General features: G+C 25.1%; 1 protein-coding gene across 7 annotated transcripts in view; it reads right to left on the bottom strand.

Moving 5' to 3' along the window:
* The window catches only part of LOC126897457 (uncharacterized), a 101,665-nt gene that overhangs the window by 49,358 nt on the left and 35,126 nt on the right, over positions 1 to 17,181 (bottom strand). The window contains exons 2-4 of one of the 7 annotated variants that reach the window (XM_050671112.1): positions 5,661 to 6,188; positions 4,811 to 5,008; positions 2,090 to 2,346 (exon numbers count right to left, since the gene is read on the bottom strand). The exons of 5 other annotated variants lie outside the window; for them this stretch is intronic. In XM_050671112.1, the coding sequence (XP_050527069.1) occupies positions 2,138 to 2,346; positions 4,811 to 5,008; positions 5,661 to 6,188 (935 nt within the window). In that variant the 3' untranslated portion in view covers positions 2,090 to 2,137. Of the gene's footprint in view, positions 1 to 2,089; positions 2,347 to 4,810; positions 5,009 to 5,660; positions 6,189 to 17,181 lie in introns of those variants that run through there. One more of the 7 variants, XM_050671103.1, reaches the window with a different exon arrangement.

Raw genomic sequence — 17,181 nt, forward strand, 5'->3', positions numbered from 1 at the left:
AATACTGGTTATTCAATAATCAGTATGAATAATGCCTTTAATTTAATGCACAGATTTGAACCATATTATCCTGTTAATATTAAAATAATATCTTAAAATATGTCATATAATATATTAAAATCATTAGAAGAATTACAAATGAAAAGATATTTCATTCCAAAAATAACTGACAAGGTACAAAAATCTTATAAGAATAACTACTATGATATACTATTTCATTATTCTATTCAAATGAGTTAGTGCTACTAAAATTTCGAATTGCACAAACAGTAAAATTCTCTAAGAACAGATGATCCTATAAAATTCTGTATTTAGTGCTATAACCATATAAGCCCATTTTTTTATATTTTCAGAACAGGCAATATATCAAAATATTTTAATTATAGCAATGGTAAAATTTTTTATACTAAATTAAATATTTTCTCAAATGATTAGTGTGTAGAACTCTTATTAGACAAGGATTAAGCAGATAAAATAATTTCAATTCATAATTAACGTAAAATTATTTTTTGAATGCGATTGGACATAACTGATTGTTGACCTTCAACTATAAATTTAATTATATTTAGATAATAAACTAATTGGAGACATAATTTAGATAAAACGTTAAAAACCTTATTTTCAATAAATGTATGATACAATTTATCGTCATTAAATTATAATACTATTTGTAATTTATCATTCTGTTAAGTTATTTTAAAAGTTTTATTAAAAAAAAAAATTAATAATTAATATGCCTAGGAATATGATAAATATAACAAATTATGATATATGTGTTAATGTAATTAATGTGTATTTTGCTAAAAAACCTTTCACGAATATATGTTGCAAATATTTTATTATTCTTAAATTTATTTTAATGTGATACATTAATAGCTAAAGAAACGATATAAATCTATAAATATTTCATTACGAACATTTTATAGGTAATATTTAACTTGAAAACTTATAATATAGGTATTTATCTTCCATCAAATATAAAAAAAAGGTATATTTTAGCTTTGATAATTGTTTTCTTTAAAAAGAATTTTGTATTATAGCTATTAAATTATAATTTTATTTATTCAGCTATAAAATATATATTAAATTTTATATAATTTATATACGTGTTTTTACTTTAATAGTTAGTGCCCTAAAAAGGGAAAAAATAAAATTGTAATATACTTAATAATTTAAATAAAAAATGCGTAACTAAAATAGATTAAAATAATGCTGACAGAATCACACTTATAAATATAATTCAATCGTATAAAAGGTATTTTTATAGTCCTATAAAACCAAATATTTGGGTTTTAATTTATTGTAATGATATTATCATTGACAGTCAAATAGGCGTCGATTAGAGGAATAACTACACATTGATATACTTTTTTTTAAGTGGTTATACAATTTTCATTTAATATATTGGAAACTTAATAAAAGATAGATAACTCAATTCAAAAATTAAGTTGTAACAATTGAAATTAAGGAAATTAAATTTTAAGTCTTTGTTAAAATTTATACGAGAAAAAATTTGTCAAAGTATTATTCTAAAAGAAGTAATACATTTATGCATATTTAATTGTCCTTACTAATATCTGGTAAAAAAGTGTAAAAAAAGTGGAAAAAAAAAATAATTCAAATAAAAATGCTCTGGGTTATGGAGCACAGCTCGTATGTTGATATTTAAAATCAAGGTTTTTCATCTCTGCCATGGTAAAATCATTGGTCAGACTATCGACAAGAGTGAGAATGCGACCAAGAAATGACTAGTAAAAAAATACTATTACCCGCGTCTTACTTACACTTCTTAATATGTTAAATATGTAAAATGTTAAATTAATAAAGCTGTAAAATTATGAACAGACAATATAATACATATTTATAGCATATAAAAAAATGATTGTCCTAGCAATCTAATCAAGTTTTCATAATATTTATTTTTAAATATAATTAATTAAAAATTTAATTTTGTACGAACAAGGAACTTGTTGTATATTTAAGGAATAAAAATATTTATAAACGAATCAAAATAATATTATTTAAAGATAGAACTTTATTTATTTATAGAATTTATAATAATTTAATTTATTTATAATTAAAATATTTAATTTATCTATAATTTAATTTATAATAAAGAACTTATTTAATCATTGTCTTATATTTTTACACACAATTTATCTTTGAATTCACTTCTACATTTTGTACAATTGGCACTATCAATGCATTTACTGCAATACCAACCATGACCACATGGTCTCATTACATATTTGTTTGGAGGATTCACATCTTTTATTTGATTGCGGCAGCTTATACAACGTGCTTCTCTCCCATCTAAAAAACATCTTGGCAGTAAGTACAACAGACCTAATTGCAAATATTGAAAATTAGTTTTTTTTTTCTAACACAAAAGTTTACGAGGTGAGCAACTACGTTATTTTCACTCAAGAGTATTACGTACTAAAGGAATATCAAACTGCACGCACTAAAGCATTATTAATTTATTAAATTTATTTATGTACAAAACAAAATCTTATTCTACAAAACGAAATCTTAAAAATGTTTATTGACTTTAGACGATACTTGTAATTTGATATATCTTTAATTTAACGATAACCAATGTATAACGAAATAGATTGATACTTTTGCTTGACTAAAATAAAATAACATGGACGTCATATAACAGTTTGATATGCACATGTGAGCACCCTGTTAAAACTAGTTCTACATTTATATTCTTATCTAGGAATCTTCAAAAACTAATTAATAAACTTTTAAATTAACTGATAAAAGATAGAATAATCCTATCAACATTATATATTAAATTTGGGCTTTTTGAAAATTTTGTAAAGGCTCTATATAAAAATGGAAATTAATTTACTTATTTGAAAACTGTGTTTCCCTATTTATCTGATATAAAATCAAATAAGGTATTTTCATTTGGTCACAAATAAAAAACTAATGAACGACTCACATTTTGTGTTAACTTTGTCAAAAGACGAGGCTTTAGCATAGAACTTGATTCGACTAGTTGTTAATTTTTTTTTTATTGTACGTTTTATTCATAAACTATTCAAAAATAGGTTAACAATAGTTTTTTTAATTTTATTATTTTCTATGTAAAAATATAGGCTATTTTTTAATATTATTTTTAGATACAATTTCTTCTTACACACTTATACAGTTTTCCTGAAAACCTTGAAATTGAAAACGATCAGCATAGTGAACATTTTCACCAACAAAGAAGTGATATAGAATTACGTTACCAAAAGTTTTAGGATGAAGAAATGATGGATGACTATTGTTGGTTTCTTATTAGAGAAATTAATGAAACCTATAAAAGAAATATTAGTACTGTGCTACCATTTTTTTTACTTTGTGCCTGTTATCTACATTGTTAATACAGTTCTATCCACGATTCACTCTGGAGAAATATTCAATTAAAAACGATACGCAGTTTGCAATGTATAGTAAAATTCGACGGTGTAACAAAAACATATTCGCTACACTCAAATATTAAATTTATTTGGATTATTCTTACACTCATATTGACGTTTATTCGTTTTATTTTTATTAAGAATAACCGTATAAAAATTAAAAATAATGATTATTTAAGTATCATAGANTTAAAAATAATAATTATTTAAGTATCATAGAAAATGTATATTTTAATTAAAAATAAAACATTACTATTAACAAAATAAATTTATCCTTTACATTTCAAATGACAAGACATTTAATGCTAACAATGAAAAGCTAATTTTGCAATATCTCAAAAAATAATTTACTTTTTGTATTTTGGACTTGATTTTCAGACTCAGCGAAAGATTTTACATAAAAATGACTATTATATGTCATGAGTTTTTTTTATGTGTAAACTAGTGGTTTATATTATAATATAAACCAAATATACAATATATCGACCGACAACAGTTTGTCATTCTATATACTTAAAAGCTAATATGTCATTAAAATAGTTGTTGAGATTGTTTATAATGTGAGTCGAGCAGAATGTTTACATCAGATTAAATCGAGAAAACAATTAAAATATAAAATCATTATATGGCATAAATGGTACAAATATTGTTTGTCTTGTCAAACTTTAGATATTGATTTAACTCGGTTTTTTAATGATAATAGTCATTCTTACTACTAAGCATGTCGTTTCTACTGTAAAAATATTGCTCAAATTGAATTTACAAAAAATTTGTCTTTTGTTAACCAAATTTAGCTAATACTTAGAAATGAAAAAAAATTATTATCCGAATTCTAAATTTTATGGAGTTATCAGGCATTAAAACTAAAATGATTCAGTTTTCGTTAAAAATGGGCAAGTAGTTTAAAGTATTTTAACGGAATTAATAAAAAAAGACGTTCCAACGACCTGTGTTCTATGAGGAATCGGCTTCTAATAAAGATAATTATGTAATTTTTGATGGACATATTAGATTACTGGCGTAGCCTAAGTGATGATAAAAATGTTTCCCACAAGCACAATTGACAACAAAAGATTTTAATACTAGTAAGAGTATATGATAAGCAAAAAAAAAAGTATTTAGACCCATAAAATTAATAAACTAAATATATTTATATTTTCTATTAGTCGTTAATAGATCGTTCATTCAGAAAAGTTTATTAATTTCCTTTAATTACCATTAATTTGTAATATCACTTACTACTTATACATAGTTTAAATAATTTATACTGAAATATTTAAATACTACAGTTACTTATTGTTTAAATAATATAAATCAGTACGTAAGACAGTATAAAGAGACGCTAATAATAGTTAATTCATTTATGTTTCAGTAAATAATTATATTTTATATACCATTTTCAACTATTGACGCAGGTGTTTCTATATCAATAACTTGAGTTCCTATAATCTGTTGAGGACATGCAGGACACTGTTTCTTAAGTACATTACAATATCCACAACTCCAACCATGTCCACATGGTAAAAAAATGTGAATTTCTCTGATCGTACCACTATGCGACATCGTCGTACACCCAGTGCATAAGGTTTGATCTACAGCAAAAAAATAAAAAATTATTAAATACTTTTAACGATATGAATTTCTACTAATTTTAAAGTTTGGTTTTCAGTTCAAAAGCATTTTACGTATATTTTTACGCTTTAAAAACTCATTAAAAACTATGGCGAACAACTCCTAAGATTAGTTTCTTAAACATGTATAGTAACTATACATTTTATATTCATATTACACTATAAGTACATTTGGATAATAACTGTTATTAACCGAATATACTATAAATATAGTATAAAATGAATTTTTCTAAATCTATATTGAATAAATTAGCTTTTAGTTCCATTATCTTGGAATTGAAAAACAAATTTTTACAGAAAAATATTTCATAAATTATTTAATTAATTTTTTTTTTCATAAAAAATAATGTTATGTTATAAAACGTTTTAAAAAAAAACTTCCTTCTTACATTTATATCCAGTTATAAATTTTCCAGTTATAAACCGAATATGCTTATTGTATAAAATAAATTTTTTTAAATCTATATTGAATAAATTAGTCATTAAATCTATTATTTTGAAATTGACTGACAAAATTTTTATAAGAAAATATTTCATAAATTATTTCATAAATTTTTTTTTCATAAAAAATAATGTATAACATAACACGTAATAAATAAAACTTCCTTCTTACTTTTATATCCAGTTATATCTTTGAAAGTAGGAATGGAACTCGGTAACAGATCCTCAATAATTTTATTATTATCACTTTGTATTTTTATTAATTTTTTTTTAGAAATATTATTCATTGATTTTTCAGGAAGTTCTGTTAAAAAGTGTGCTTTATCTTTCATTAAATTCTTGCAGATTAGTAGATCACTCATGTACTTTTCGTCTACTTTATTGAATTCGTAATTCTTATATTTATGTTCGTGTTCTTTGTAAACATTTAAAATACATTCATATGGTTCAGGAGAAATCCATTCTTTATTAAATATTGGTACAATTTTAGATTTAAGATTTTCACTAAATTGATCTAAGTATAATGAAATATTAGCACCTAATTTATTCATTTCTATTGCAAACTCGCAGAACTGATACATATATGTAAAGCACAAACTTTCAATAGCATTCACAATGATCGCATAGCCCAAAGTATATTTTTCATAGTCAATACAATCATCAACCACTCCCGTCAAACTTCTATCTATTATTTCTATACCTTCACAAGGAACTACTTCATAATCAACTAGATGACTGAAATGTACTGGACAATACTTTAGTCCATTGTATGAAAATATATAATTAGGATGATCTTTTAGCATGGCATGCATAATTTTTCGGTATTCCATTTTAAGGGTTTGTACGTCCAGATCTTTGATATTATTTAGATCAACACAATTTGACTGATTAATTGTGTGAATAAAAAAAAGTATTAATTTCACTTTATTGAGTAACATGTTACTATTTTAAGAGAATTTTCTATAATTCTTAAATTTCAAAATACTTTATCGACTAAAATTAAACACTTTTGAAATTAATTATATACTAACTAAATATTTTTGAATTGCAAAAATTACTGTAACATGAGTATTTATAAGTAGTAGTCACAAGTATATTTTGAATACCCGATTAAAAATAAACTTTTATTATGTAGTTGAATAATATATGAACAATTATAATTTATTTATTATTTATTTAAGCAAAAATACGTATTTTGTTTATTTAAAATAATTGATGGAAAAAAGCAAATGTTCATTTAAAATAAATAACTGTAGTATTACTTATACATCTATTTTGACACAATTTATTTTGAATTATCTGTTTTATATTGATACTCATTTAATTTAAATTTTTTTAAATATTTTGCAAGATTAACTACTCTTGTCAGAACGTCTTTCCTTTTATATCATATAATACTTTTTTACTTAGAACTTAACAATGGCAAGCATATTAATTTATTGGATATTATGTACAATTTTATAAATTTTAAATAATTTTATTTATTACAATTGTGCCTTTTAAAAATTATTCTATTACAAAAAAATTGATGTTGATGTTATTCAACCATATTCTAAATATGTACTTTTTAATTATATAGGCTGAGGAAAATTAATAATTTTAATATTAATAATTTTACATTTCTAATTGTCTTAATTAATTAAAAATTTGAAATTTTTTTAAACGAATTTCTAGAACGTGTTAGCTTCAATGCAAAAGTGACAGTGATTTGAATCACTGTCATTTCAAATTGGTTCTGTCTTGTGTTATAAAATTATGTCTTTCATTTTAAAAACCGTATAGATGGTTTAAAATTAGATAAATTAAATAGGCTATATTTTGAATTAGTTTTGAATAGTGTAGATATTTCATTGCTAAGTAAAACTGTTAACAATTGACTATTTATATCGAAAATTGTATGTTATTGCCTTTAGTGTCCATTAACTTCTGGATATTGAGATAATTTTACTTTTTTAATTTTTAAGTACATTATTTAGCTTTAAATAATTCTGAGATTAAAGAAAGTAGTTTTTTTTTAATATTATCGAACATTTTATTCTATTTAATTAAAATTGAATGAATTTTATAAGGCGTTTATACCTCCTCTTAGTAGTTGATTAATGAAAACAATTTTCAAATAAATGTATTGAAATTGAATATTATGTCATTTTGACACATACGTTAGTCAAATGTTTGAGCGATTTAAATTATATTATTATATGCACTGCTAATTACACGATAATCTTTTTTAGAAGATAATTACTGGTAGAAGACAAAACGTCAGAACGTCTTTACTTTTAAATCGTATAATACTTAAAAAAAAAAAAACAATAAATTTGATTTAAGTTTCAAATTGGAGTAACTCAAAAAGAAAGAAAAATAAATAAAAAATTAATGGTACTAGTTAAGTTGAGCTATTATTTTTGTTGTATTAATAATAAAAAGTATTCTCACAAATTTACTGCTAATAGTAATTATATAACTTCCTATGAGCAAAAGGTTTATACATTCTATAGTAACTCAAAATTGGATGTATGTGTAAGAAATATTTTGTAAAGGTCGTTTTCTATGATGAATGTGATGTATAAAATTAGTTATTGGTCGTTCTTGTATGAGCATGAAAATAATATACGTTTATTCAATATAATGATATAATATAATTTTATCTCGGGATATGAGTACGAGAGCATTATGAGAAGATGTAAAATATAGAAAAACAAAGTGATGTTTGAAAATTTATTACTATAATAATAATTTGAAATAAAATAAATAAATCGTAAAAGCTATTTAAATATTAGACTGTATCGTGTTTATTGTAATTTTTAATTGTAAGCCGGTGATTTATTTGCTGGCGTACGTAAATCAAACATTCCTAAAAGGACATTGGTCAGTGACCATCATTATTATGATTATCACTTACTAGTATGATAACCGAGAGCGAACACATCGCCTTCATTGAAATAATACATTTCGATAGAATCAATATAAGATACAAATAAATACTATAAATACAAACAATTGACCCACATTTATGACCAAAAACACCAACAATATTTATTACTGTAACACATTCTTAGATAAGAAGCAAATAATTATAACTTAGAACTAATACACCATACTTTAAAAAAATTACAATTAATTAAATTAATAAATAAATAATACAAATTACGGTGACTAAATTTAGCGACAAAAATATTAACTTCAGGAAACAATGAACATATTTTATGATTGAAGTACAAACAATAATTAAAACATTGCATACATAAAAAAATCAAACACACTCATATCACGATATTTAGACTAGATATTATTACTGTTTTTATAAAATGTATAGGTATTTTTACATAAATTACCAAACATACATATTTAAATATTTTTATTGGACTTGCTGTGTAATTTTCCTTGAGATCTAATAGACATAATTGGAGACACAGCACTTTTATGTATATCGGTTGATATATGAATAGTAGCGACTCGTCAGAACCACTGTGAACTTCTATTACTTTTTCAATCGACTATTTTAAAGGGGGCAAGTTTTCATCAGGCAACTATAGTGTTTTTCTCCAAACCAGGACCATCTGATTCTGACCGTTGTTTTCGCTCTTGTAACTGACTGAAATATTCATTCCTCATCGAATCCATATTTTTTGTGTAATTTGAACAACACGTCTCCAGCGAGTTAGTCTGTTCTCCATATCATTTGTTACGACCGGTTCAAGAAACGCAGATACCTATTAAAAAATGACCGATAAGTCACTTGTATCCGTGGATAAAGGTGTCAACGGTCGCGAATTTAATATGGCTTCTACTCGAACAAGTATAGTATATAATCCTTCACAATTAAACAGAACTTTACCAATTGGTTTGAGTAAATGTGTCTTAATAGATTTAACAGACGCCTCCCACAATCCGCCAAAGTGAGGACTACGGGCCGGAATAAAATGCCGTGAATTCCTTTATTACTTAATTAGTTTTTTACTTCTGGTCTTGTTAAAAGTTTATGGACTTCTCGAAGTTGACGATTAACTGCAACAAAGTTTTTCCGTTTTCTGAATACACGTCCGTACAAAAACCACTTTTGTCAGAGAATCTCCATAAAACATTAAGGAAAGACTCCACTGTCAAGTGGCATACTAGTTCTATATGAATAGCTTTTGTGGCACGCCAAACCCAAATACTGATGTACGCCTAAGTCTTAGACGCGTTTATTCGAAAACTAGACCGTACGAACACTGGACCAGCAAAATTAACGCCACATTTAATAAAGGCTCGCGCTGGTTCGACTAGGTAGATTAGGTAAGTCACCCAAAATAGGTTCAAAAACAACAGGTTAATACCTGAAAAGTGTGACACATTTTCGAAATATATATTACGTCTATTAATCGATCAATATTTCAAACGTAAATTAGCTAATATTGCTTGTGGCCGGCGTGAAGTGATTTTGCGTGTTCATCTAGAAATAATAATTTTGTAAAAGAACCATCAGCAGGTAACACTATCTGATGTGTTTTGAAAAAATGACCTTAAATATTAATGTCACTCGATAAATATTTGACATCACCCGAAGACAATAAGCCACAACACGTAAAAGTTTACTTAATGAAGAAAATAATTTAAAATTTTGATTAAAAGAATCATTTCCTGTTGTTAAGAATACATTAGTAATTACTTTTTTTTCTGACAAATGTGCCCTTTCAGGAATAAGTTCTTGATAGTTACTTGGCCATTGAGTATGTTGCTTTTCCAGCCAACTAATTCCGTTCCACCATAAATCTAGGCGTTTCATTTGTGATGGAAAACCACCTCTTGACACAATGTCCGCAGGATTGTCGCTGGAAGCAACAAGTGTCCATTGTAAATAGATGTTAACTCTTGTATTTCACTTACTCTATTTTCCACAAAAATTTTCCAACGAGACGATGAAGATAATAACCCAATTAATACAATTGTCAAAAATGTCTAATAAACATATTCATTTATAGACAACTGTAATTTTGGTGCATATTTTGACATTAGGTGAGCGCCCAAAAGCGCAACTAACAGTTGAAACCGAGGTAAAGAAACTACCTTTAATGACACGTTAAATTATGATAAATTCAAATGATTTTTTCTCATGTATACTACTTTTTTAGCACACCGTTTAAACATTTTATTAAAAAAGCTAATTTCCAGCAGCGTTTTTCAGTTTAAATCCTGAAATTTTTATCAGCCCTGCCAATAGATATTTCACTAGAAAAATGTATGGAACCGTGTCTGTAGATAATTTACTACATTAAAAATAATAATTGATTAATATATTTTTGGTAATTTATAATTCATAAATTTATTTAGAATTAACAATACCAGTAATAATATAACTACATACAATTTTTTTTTTTAAAGCATTCAGTATAGAAATATAAATGTGAAAATATAAAGTTTTAATAATAGATATTTTCATCTCAATTTTATATATTTTTTAAATTAATTGTTTTGAATTTCCTAAACAATTATGACTAATTAACTAAAATTAGTAAATTTTTTTATACAATTTAATAAAATAACAAAAAAATATCCTATGCAATCAGATTTATAATATTTATTTAAAAAAGGTAGTATTAATTAATAATTGGATTAATATTTATAGTATAAATATAGTATATGATAATCTTTACATAGTAATATTCTTGATATTTCTCTTACTTTTAACCACATCAATACTTTTTAAAAAGAAAAAATCATTGTCACTCTTGAACCATTTGATAACCCACTGTATACATTTCTGCCACAAAATAAACAGTTCTTCTTAAGATAACTTTTTTCATGATTGAGATTCTACATCAACAAAATTTATTTTGTACTTCATTGTACTTGTTTTCATGTTTCTTGTAAACAATTATAAGACATTCATAAGAGTCTATAGAAATCCAATCTCTATTAAACAGCATTGTTAAACGAACGAATATTTCATTGAATTGACTATATATTTATTAGTATTGCTTGTATGTTGTTTATTTCTTTAGAAATGTAAAAATATAACCAATTAAAGGTATGTAGTTCCAATACTGTCAATATAAAAAAATATTAATAATATAAAAAACTATTCAAAAAAATTGCATAACCTAGGAAATATTTTCCATTCGACAAAAACTATGTCAAACAATCTTCGAATTAATTTTTGGTGTCTTCATAGTATATAGATCTCTAAAAGGGTGGCATTAGAGATAATAGGTTCAAAAAACACGACTTCAGATATTTGATTATGTCACCCCACTATTTTTTTACTTGACATAGAAAACTTATACTGTGAAAATTTTGACCCCTTCCCGTGCTGAATTGCGGTTGAAGTTTGACCAAATATGGTTGTTTTTTAGATTTTACATTAATTTCAATAAATATCATTGTTAGCGTAAAAAGGTATAGAATAAAAGCTATTTAGTATTAAATCTCATACAAAAAATGTTCTAATGCATATTTTCTAAAATGATTTATTACTATGATAATTCAAAAATATATTTTAATTTTTGTTATTTTGTAAAATTAATATTATTATGACTATTTAGCATGTACACACCAGATAAAAAAATAATCAACACTTTATGCTGTGTAAGATAAATAGTGTTTATAATTAGAGACTATAAAAATTGGAAGTGCTTTACCCCTACTTACTTACCACACCAAAAGACTCTAAATATTTAAAGTAATTTAAATCTAGTGTTTTTCAAATAAAAAAAATATTTAAAAAAAATAATTTAATATTATATAGTTAAAAAATCAAAAATGAATATTAAAAACACTAAAAATATATACACTATTCAGTTGGATTTATAAAATTTTCTGGATTGTTACTTGTTACTAATAAAACGTATATAAAACAAGTGGTAAGAGCATAGTAATACATGTTCTTACAATAGATATTTCGATTTATCATTGACTGTTATAGTACAATTGCTAAAACAGGTTTAAAACACGAGTGCAATGTAATTTTCATAGTTTTTAATGAGTTATCTCATTCTAATTACTTACAAGGAGAATAAATTCATAATTTATTAAAGTTTAAAGTTTTCCCATGTCTAGCATAATCTGAATTAACGATCCTGCTTTTTTAGGAAAATTTTTATAATAAATAGTCAACTATGGATCACGTTTAATATTATATTCTAACATTAATAGAATATAGATAAAAAAAATCAGCACATTGGGGTGGCGGCACAGTGGGGTCGTGGCATAGTTGGACCCAGTATAGATGATATCTGAGAGTGATTAAAATCACTATCATAAAAAAACGCTTCGATGCAAATCTGTAGATAGTGTTTAATTAAAAAAAAAAATTTGACAAAAAAGTAGGTCAAGTGAGAATTGAGAAAATAAATGATTGCTACAAAAAAAAAACCACATAGTAAAATAATATTAATATGAATATCTTCTCCGGAGAGAAGACTACCGAAATGGGATCCTTGATATTTATTGAAGTTATTGAATCTAAATGTGATAAAAACCAAATGAGTTAAACATTTTTTTCTAACTCAAAAAGAATTAAGAAAAAATTCAGTGCCACAGGCGTGAAAAATCCAAGTGTTACCGTCTCAGAAACCGAACGTCTCATTCGTAACTTAATAAAAATGAAAATTTAGCTAGTTCCCATTTTAAAGTTATTTTTCTTGACTTCAAATAAAAAAAATTTTAATATGTTTAATTTTTTATACTATGTCAATTAGATTGATGTCATATTTATGAAAATCAGTGTAATCTCCTTATAATAAAATAAAATACAAAACCAAAAATTTTAACAAAAAATAGCATATTTTTGAATACGGTAGCTTTTTTTACCACGAAGACAAAATAAAATCCGACATTTTTAATTAAGCTTTAATTTAAGATATATATAAAATTATCAGTATTTTCGGAACACTTTCAAAAATTAAGTTGAAAAAGTTCTACTTTCAATATGCATTTTAAAGATTTAAATCCCCCCTGTATTAAGGGCACTGGTCTGATTTAAAAAAATATATGTTAAATTAAAGAGGTATATAAATATTATTTCTTATAAAAATAATTGTATTAATCCATACATTTTTTAAAAAGTTATAGCACTTTAAAGTAAATTATAAAATCGAGAATTTTCACACAAAAATAGCATTCGTTAACCATTTTCACCACGAAGACAAGTCTAGAGGTCAAATTTTTTTTTTTTCATAATAAAATACCTTACATTAGCTTTAATTTAAAATATATATAAAAGTGTCAGATCTTCCAGAACATTTTCAAAAGTTTTTTGTGAAAAAGTTGTCATTTTAAATACCCCCCTGTGGCCAGTTAAAGGGTCAAATTTACAAAACAAATATACCAAATGATAGGTAAAGCATCTATTAAAAAAATTATATTGATTTGTTCATTTTTGAAAAAGTTATGGTAGTTTTAAGTAAAAAAAATTAAAAAAATTATTTAAAATTTTTAAATTTGTAATTTTTTTGGAGATTTCACTAATTTACAGGGAACGAGAGAAATTTTTTCAATTGAGGTAATGTCTTCGACTAAATATGATTTGTGATCTTTTGACGTATTGTTGAAAGAAATCTGTTCGGTGAGAGCTGAGAAAAAGTGGTAACAGCCACATAAATAGACATAAAATAAATAAATAAATAAATAAATAAATAATAAAAAAAGAAAAACACATCATAGTAAAATTATTACTTTCTCAGCTTCACATCACAGAGAAAAATCTTTGTTAAATTCAGGTGAAATTTTTTTTTAGAATCGATTTGATTAGCACCATGTTACCAAATTAATAAATTATAAAGAAAAATTATTTAATTTTGTAATTGAAACCTATTATCATGTCAAACCTCAATCGAAAATTATTACTTTTTAAATATTAGAAATGAATGATTTTAATTATCTGTATTGAGTAATCTGGTTAAGTAACTTTTTATTTGATAAAAGGAATTTTTTTCAATTATTGAAGGTAATATCTTTAACTAAATAATAGTTGTGATCATTTGATGTATCGTTAAAAATGTAGTTTAAGTGAGAGCTGAGAAAATAAATGAGAGTCTCAAAAAAAATATTCCATAGTAAAATAATTTTAATATGAATAAGATAATTCTTCACTCGAGGGGAGACTACAGTAATGCTGTTGAAGTTACTGATACTAAATGATATAAAAATCAAATAAGTTGAAAATATTTTTCTAACTCAAAAACCATAGTAATTATGATAAATAGTATATATCATATAATTGTGTTGATTCATACATTTTTCAAAAAGTTATAGAAATTAAAAGATAAAAATATAAAATATACAAACGAGGAATTTTGACACAAAAATACCATATTTTTGAATACGGTAGCCATTTTCAGTCATTTAATTTACTGAGTGTTCATAAATAATAATTAAATTCAAATAGATTAGAACTGATCGTAAAACAAATTACGATTATAAACAGATTGTTGGTTTAAAGGCCCTTGCAGATACATTTTTTTGTTTTCCTCTATTTATGTCATTGTAAAATCAACATTTAATAAAGTTCTAATTCTCTATATTTAATTATTCGTATAATTATTTAGTCAGCAAAAAAAGAAAAAAATTATTCATATATAAATATATATTGTATTGCACTGTATTATAATAACAATATTTAATAATCGCGAAAAAAAATAACTACCATAAAAGTCAGTTATATTTAAAATATGCAAAGATGGTTTGTTTGTTTAATTTAAATTTGTAAAAAAAAGTCTGTTCAAATATATTAAATAATATTGTATTATACATGTATTGTATTTTGAGAGAATATAAATGGAATATATTATTTTTGTATAAAATTTAGATAAAGAAATAGTGAATTTCTAGAAACCTTGACAAGTTTATGTCAAATAAGTTACTGTACTTCTAAATATAAAAATAACTTACGCATCATATTCTGAAAATTATAGTTGTAAATATTTTAATTTATATTAAATTTATTATATTAATTAAAAATATAAAATATTTCAAAAAATACATTAATTAAAAAGAAGAGTTAATATTTTCGCGAAGAAATTTATTGTTTCAAGTATGTATAATAAATATAAAGGAGTCACTTTAATACTAGTTTTTCTTATTTGTCATTTGGTACATATATTTGGCACAAATAAACTTAATATAGATATAGTAAAAAATTTAATTCAAGTTTTTCCTGACATAATGAACTTAAAATTAAATTGTCATCTTCACTATGTTCGAGAAGATCCCCATAACAAAAACAATGTATTGTTGCCGAAGTATTCAAATAACAATACATTATTAAATTTTGAAAAATCAAAAGTAAGTGATGCAACTTTAAAGAATTTACTGGAATCCTGTGAAGAAAGCAATTATATTAAATGTTATACAATGTGTTTAAACGTTTATGAAAGTGTATGTTTAACTATCTCTTATCGACTCTCCGAGTATATACAAAAATCAAATCGTTTTACCAGTAAATTGCGAATACACTTATTTATTATTGCGTAATGAGCATGAGAATTTGCTACATGGTGGCGATTTAGTCTTCAATTAGATTACGCTATTGGCCTTTAAATGCTAGAAACACCATACCAAAAATGATTCATAACTGTGTAATGATGTTGTCGTTATCGACCAGTTATGGTGCAATCAATTGTGGGTGATTTACCAAAGGACAGAATTGAAACTTCTCGAGCTTTCAGTCTATGTGGAATAGATTTTGCTGAGCCATTTATGTTAGAAACTAATAATCGTCGTAATGCTCCGTTGGAGAAAAGTTACATTTGTTTATTCGTATGTTTTGCCACAAAGGCGATTCATTTTGAGGTAGTTAATTGTCTAAGTACACAAGATTTTATACAAGCGCTGCATAGATTTTTCGCCCGTAGAGGAAAAAGTCGTATAATATATTCTGAAAACGCTACAAATCTAACAGGAGCGTGTTGGCAACTGCGAGAAATATATGATTTGTTTTATTCGGACGCACATAAAAATGTATTGAGAGAGCATTTAGTGAATGATAGGATAGAGTGGAAGTTTATTCCCCCACGGTCCCCACACTTTGGGGGTTAATGGGAATCATCGGTGAAGAGCTTGAAAGGTCTTTTAAAAAGAGTGTTGAGTGAGTCTCATTTAACATATGATGAAATGTAAACTTTGCTTGCTAGGGTGGAAGCGTGTTTTAATTCTCGACCTATAACTCCTCTATCCACCTATCCGACCGATTTTACTGCTTTAATCCCTGGTCATTTTCTTATCGAAGAGGCTCTAACAACTATGCCAGAAATGAAAGAGAATGATGTACCGTTATGTAATATTGATCGCTGGCGCGATGTGAACAAGTTTTCACAACAACTGTGGAAACGATGGAGCAAAGAGTATCTTTTTCAGTTACAATCTAGATACAAATGGGCAAACGAAAGAGGACCAAGAATAGAAATCGGTTCTATTGTATTAATTAAAGAAAAAAACATTGTTCGATTGTGTTGGCGCATAGGTCGAGTGGTAAGCGAGCAGTCGGGCAAGGATGGTATGATTCGTATCGCTGTAGTCAAAACATCTCACGTTTAATACCACAGAGCAGTCAGAAATTTAAGTCCTTTGCCAATAGAGCCTTCTCCTTAAGTCAATATTTATTATTCTATTTATGTTATGTACATATATTTATGATTATTTGTTTGTTAGTAATATCTTTTATTTATGTAGTAATTGTTCTTTTTCTGTAATATCTTTTGATGTTTTTATGATTATTT

Source organism: Daktulosphaira vitifoliae, unplaced genomic scaffold, assembly GCF_025091365.1.
Source record: "Daktulosphaira vitifoliae isolate Bord-2020 unplaced genomic scaffold, ASM2509136v1 Scaffold_1, whole genome shotgun sequence".
In the NCBI taxonomy this organism is placed as follows: Eukaryota; Metazoa; Arthropoda; class Insecta; order Hemiptera; family Phylloxeridae; genus Daktulosphaira; species Daktulosphaira vitifoliae.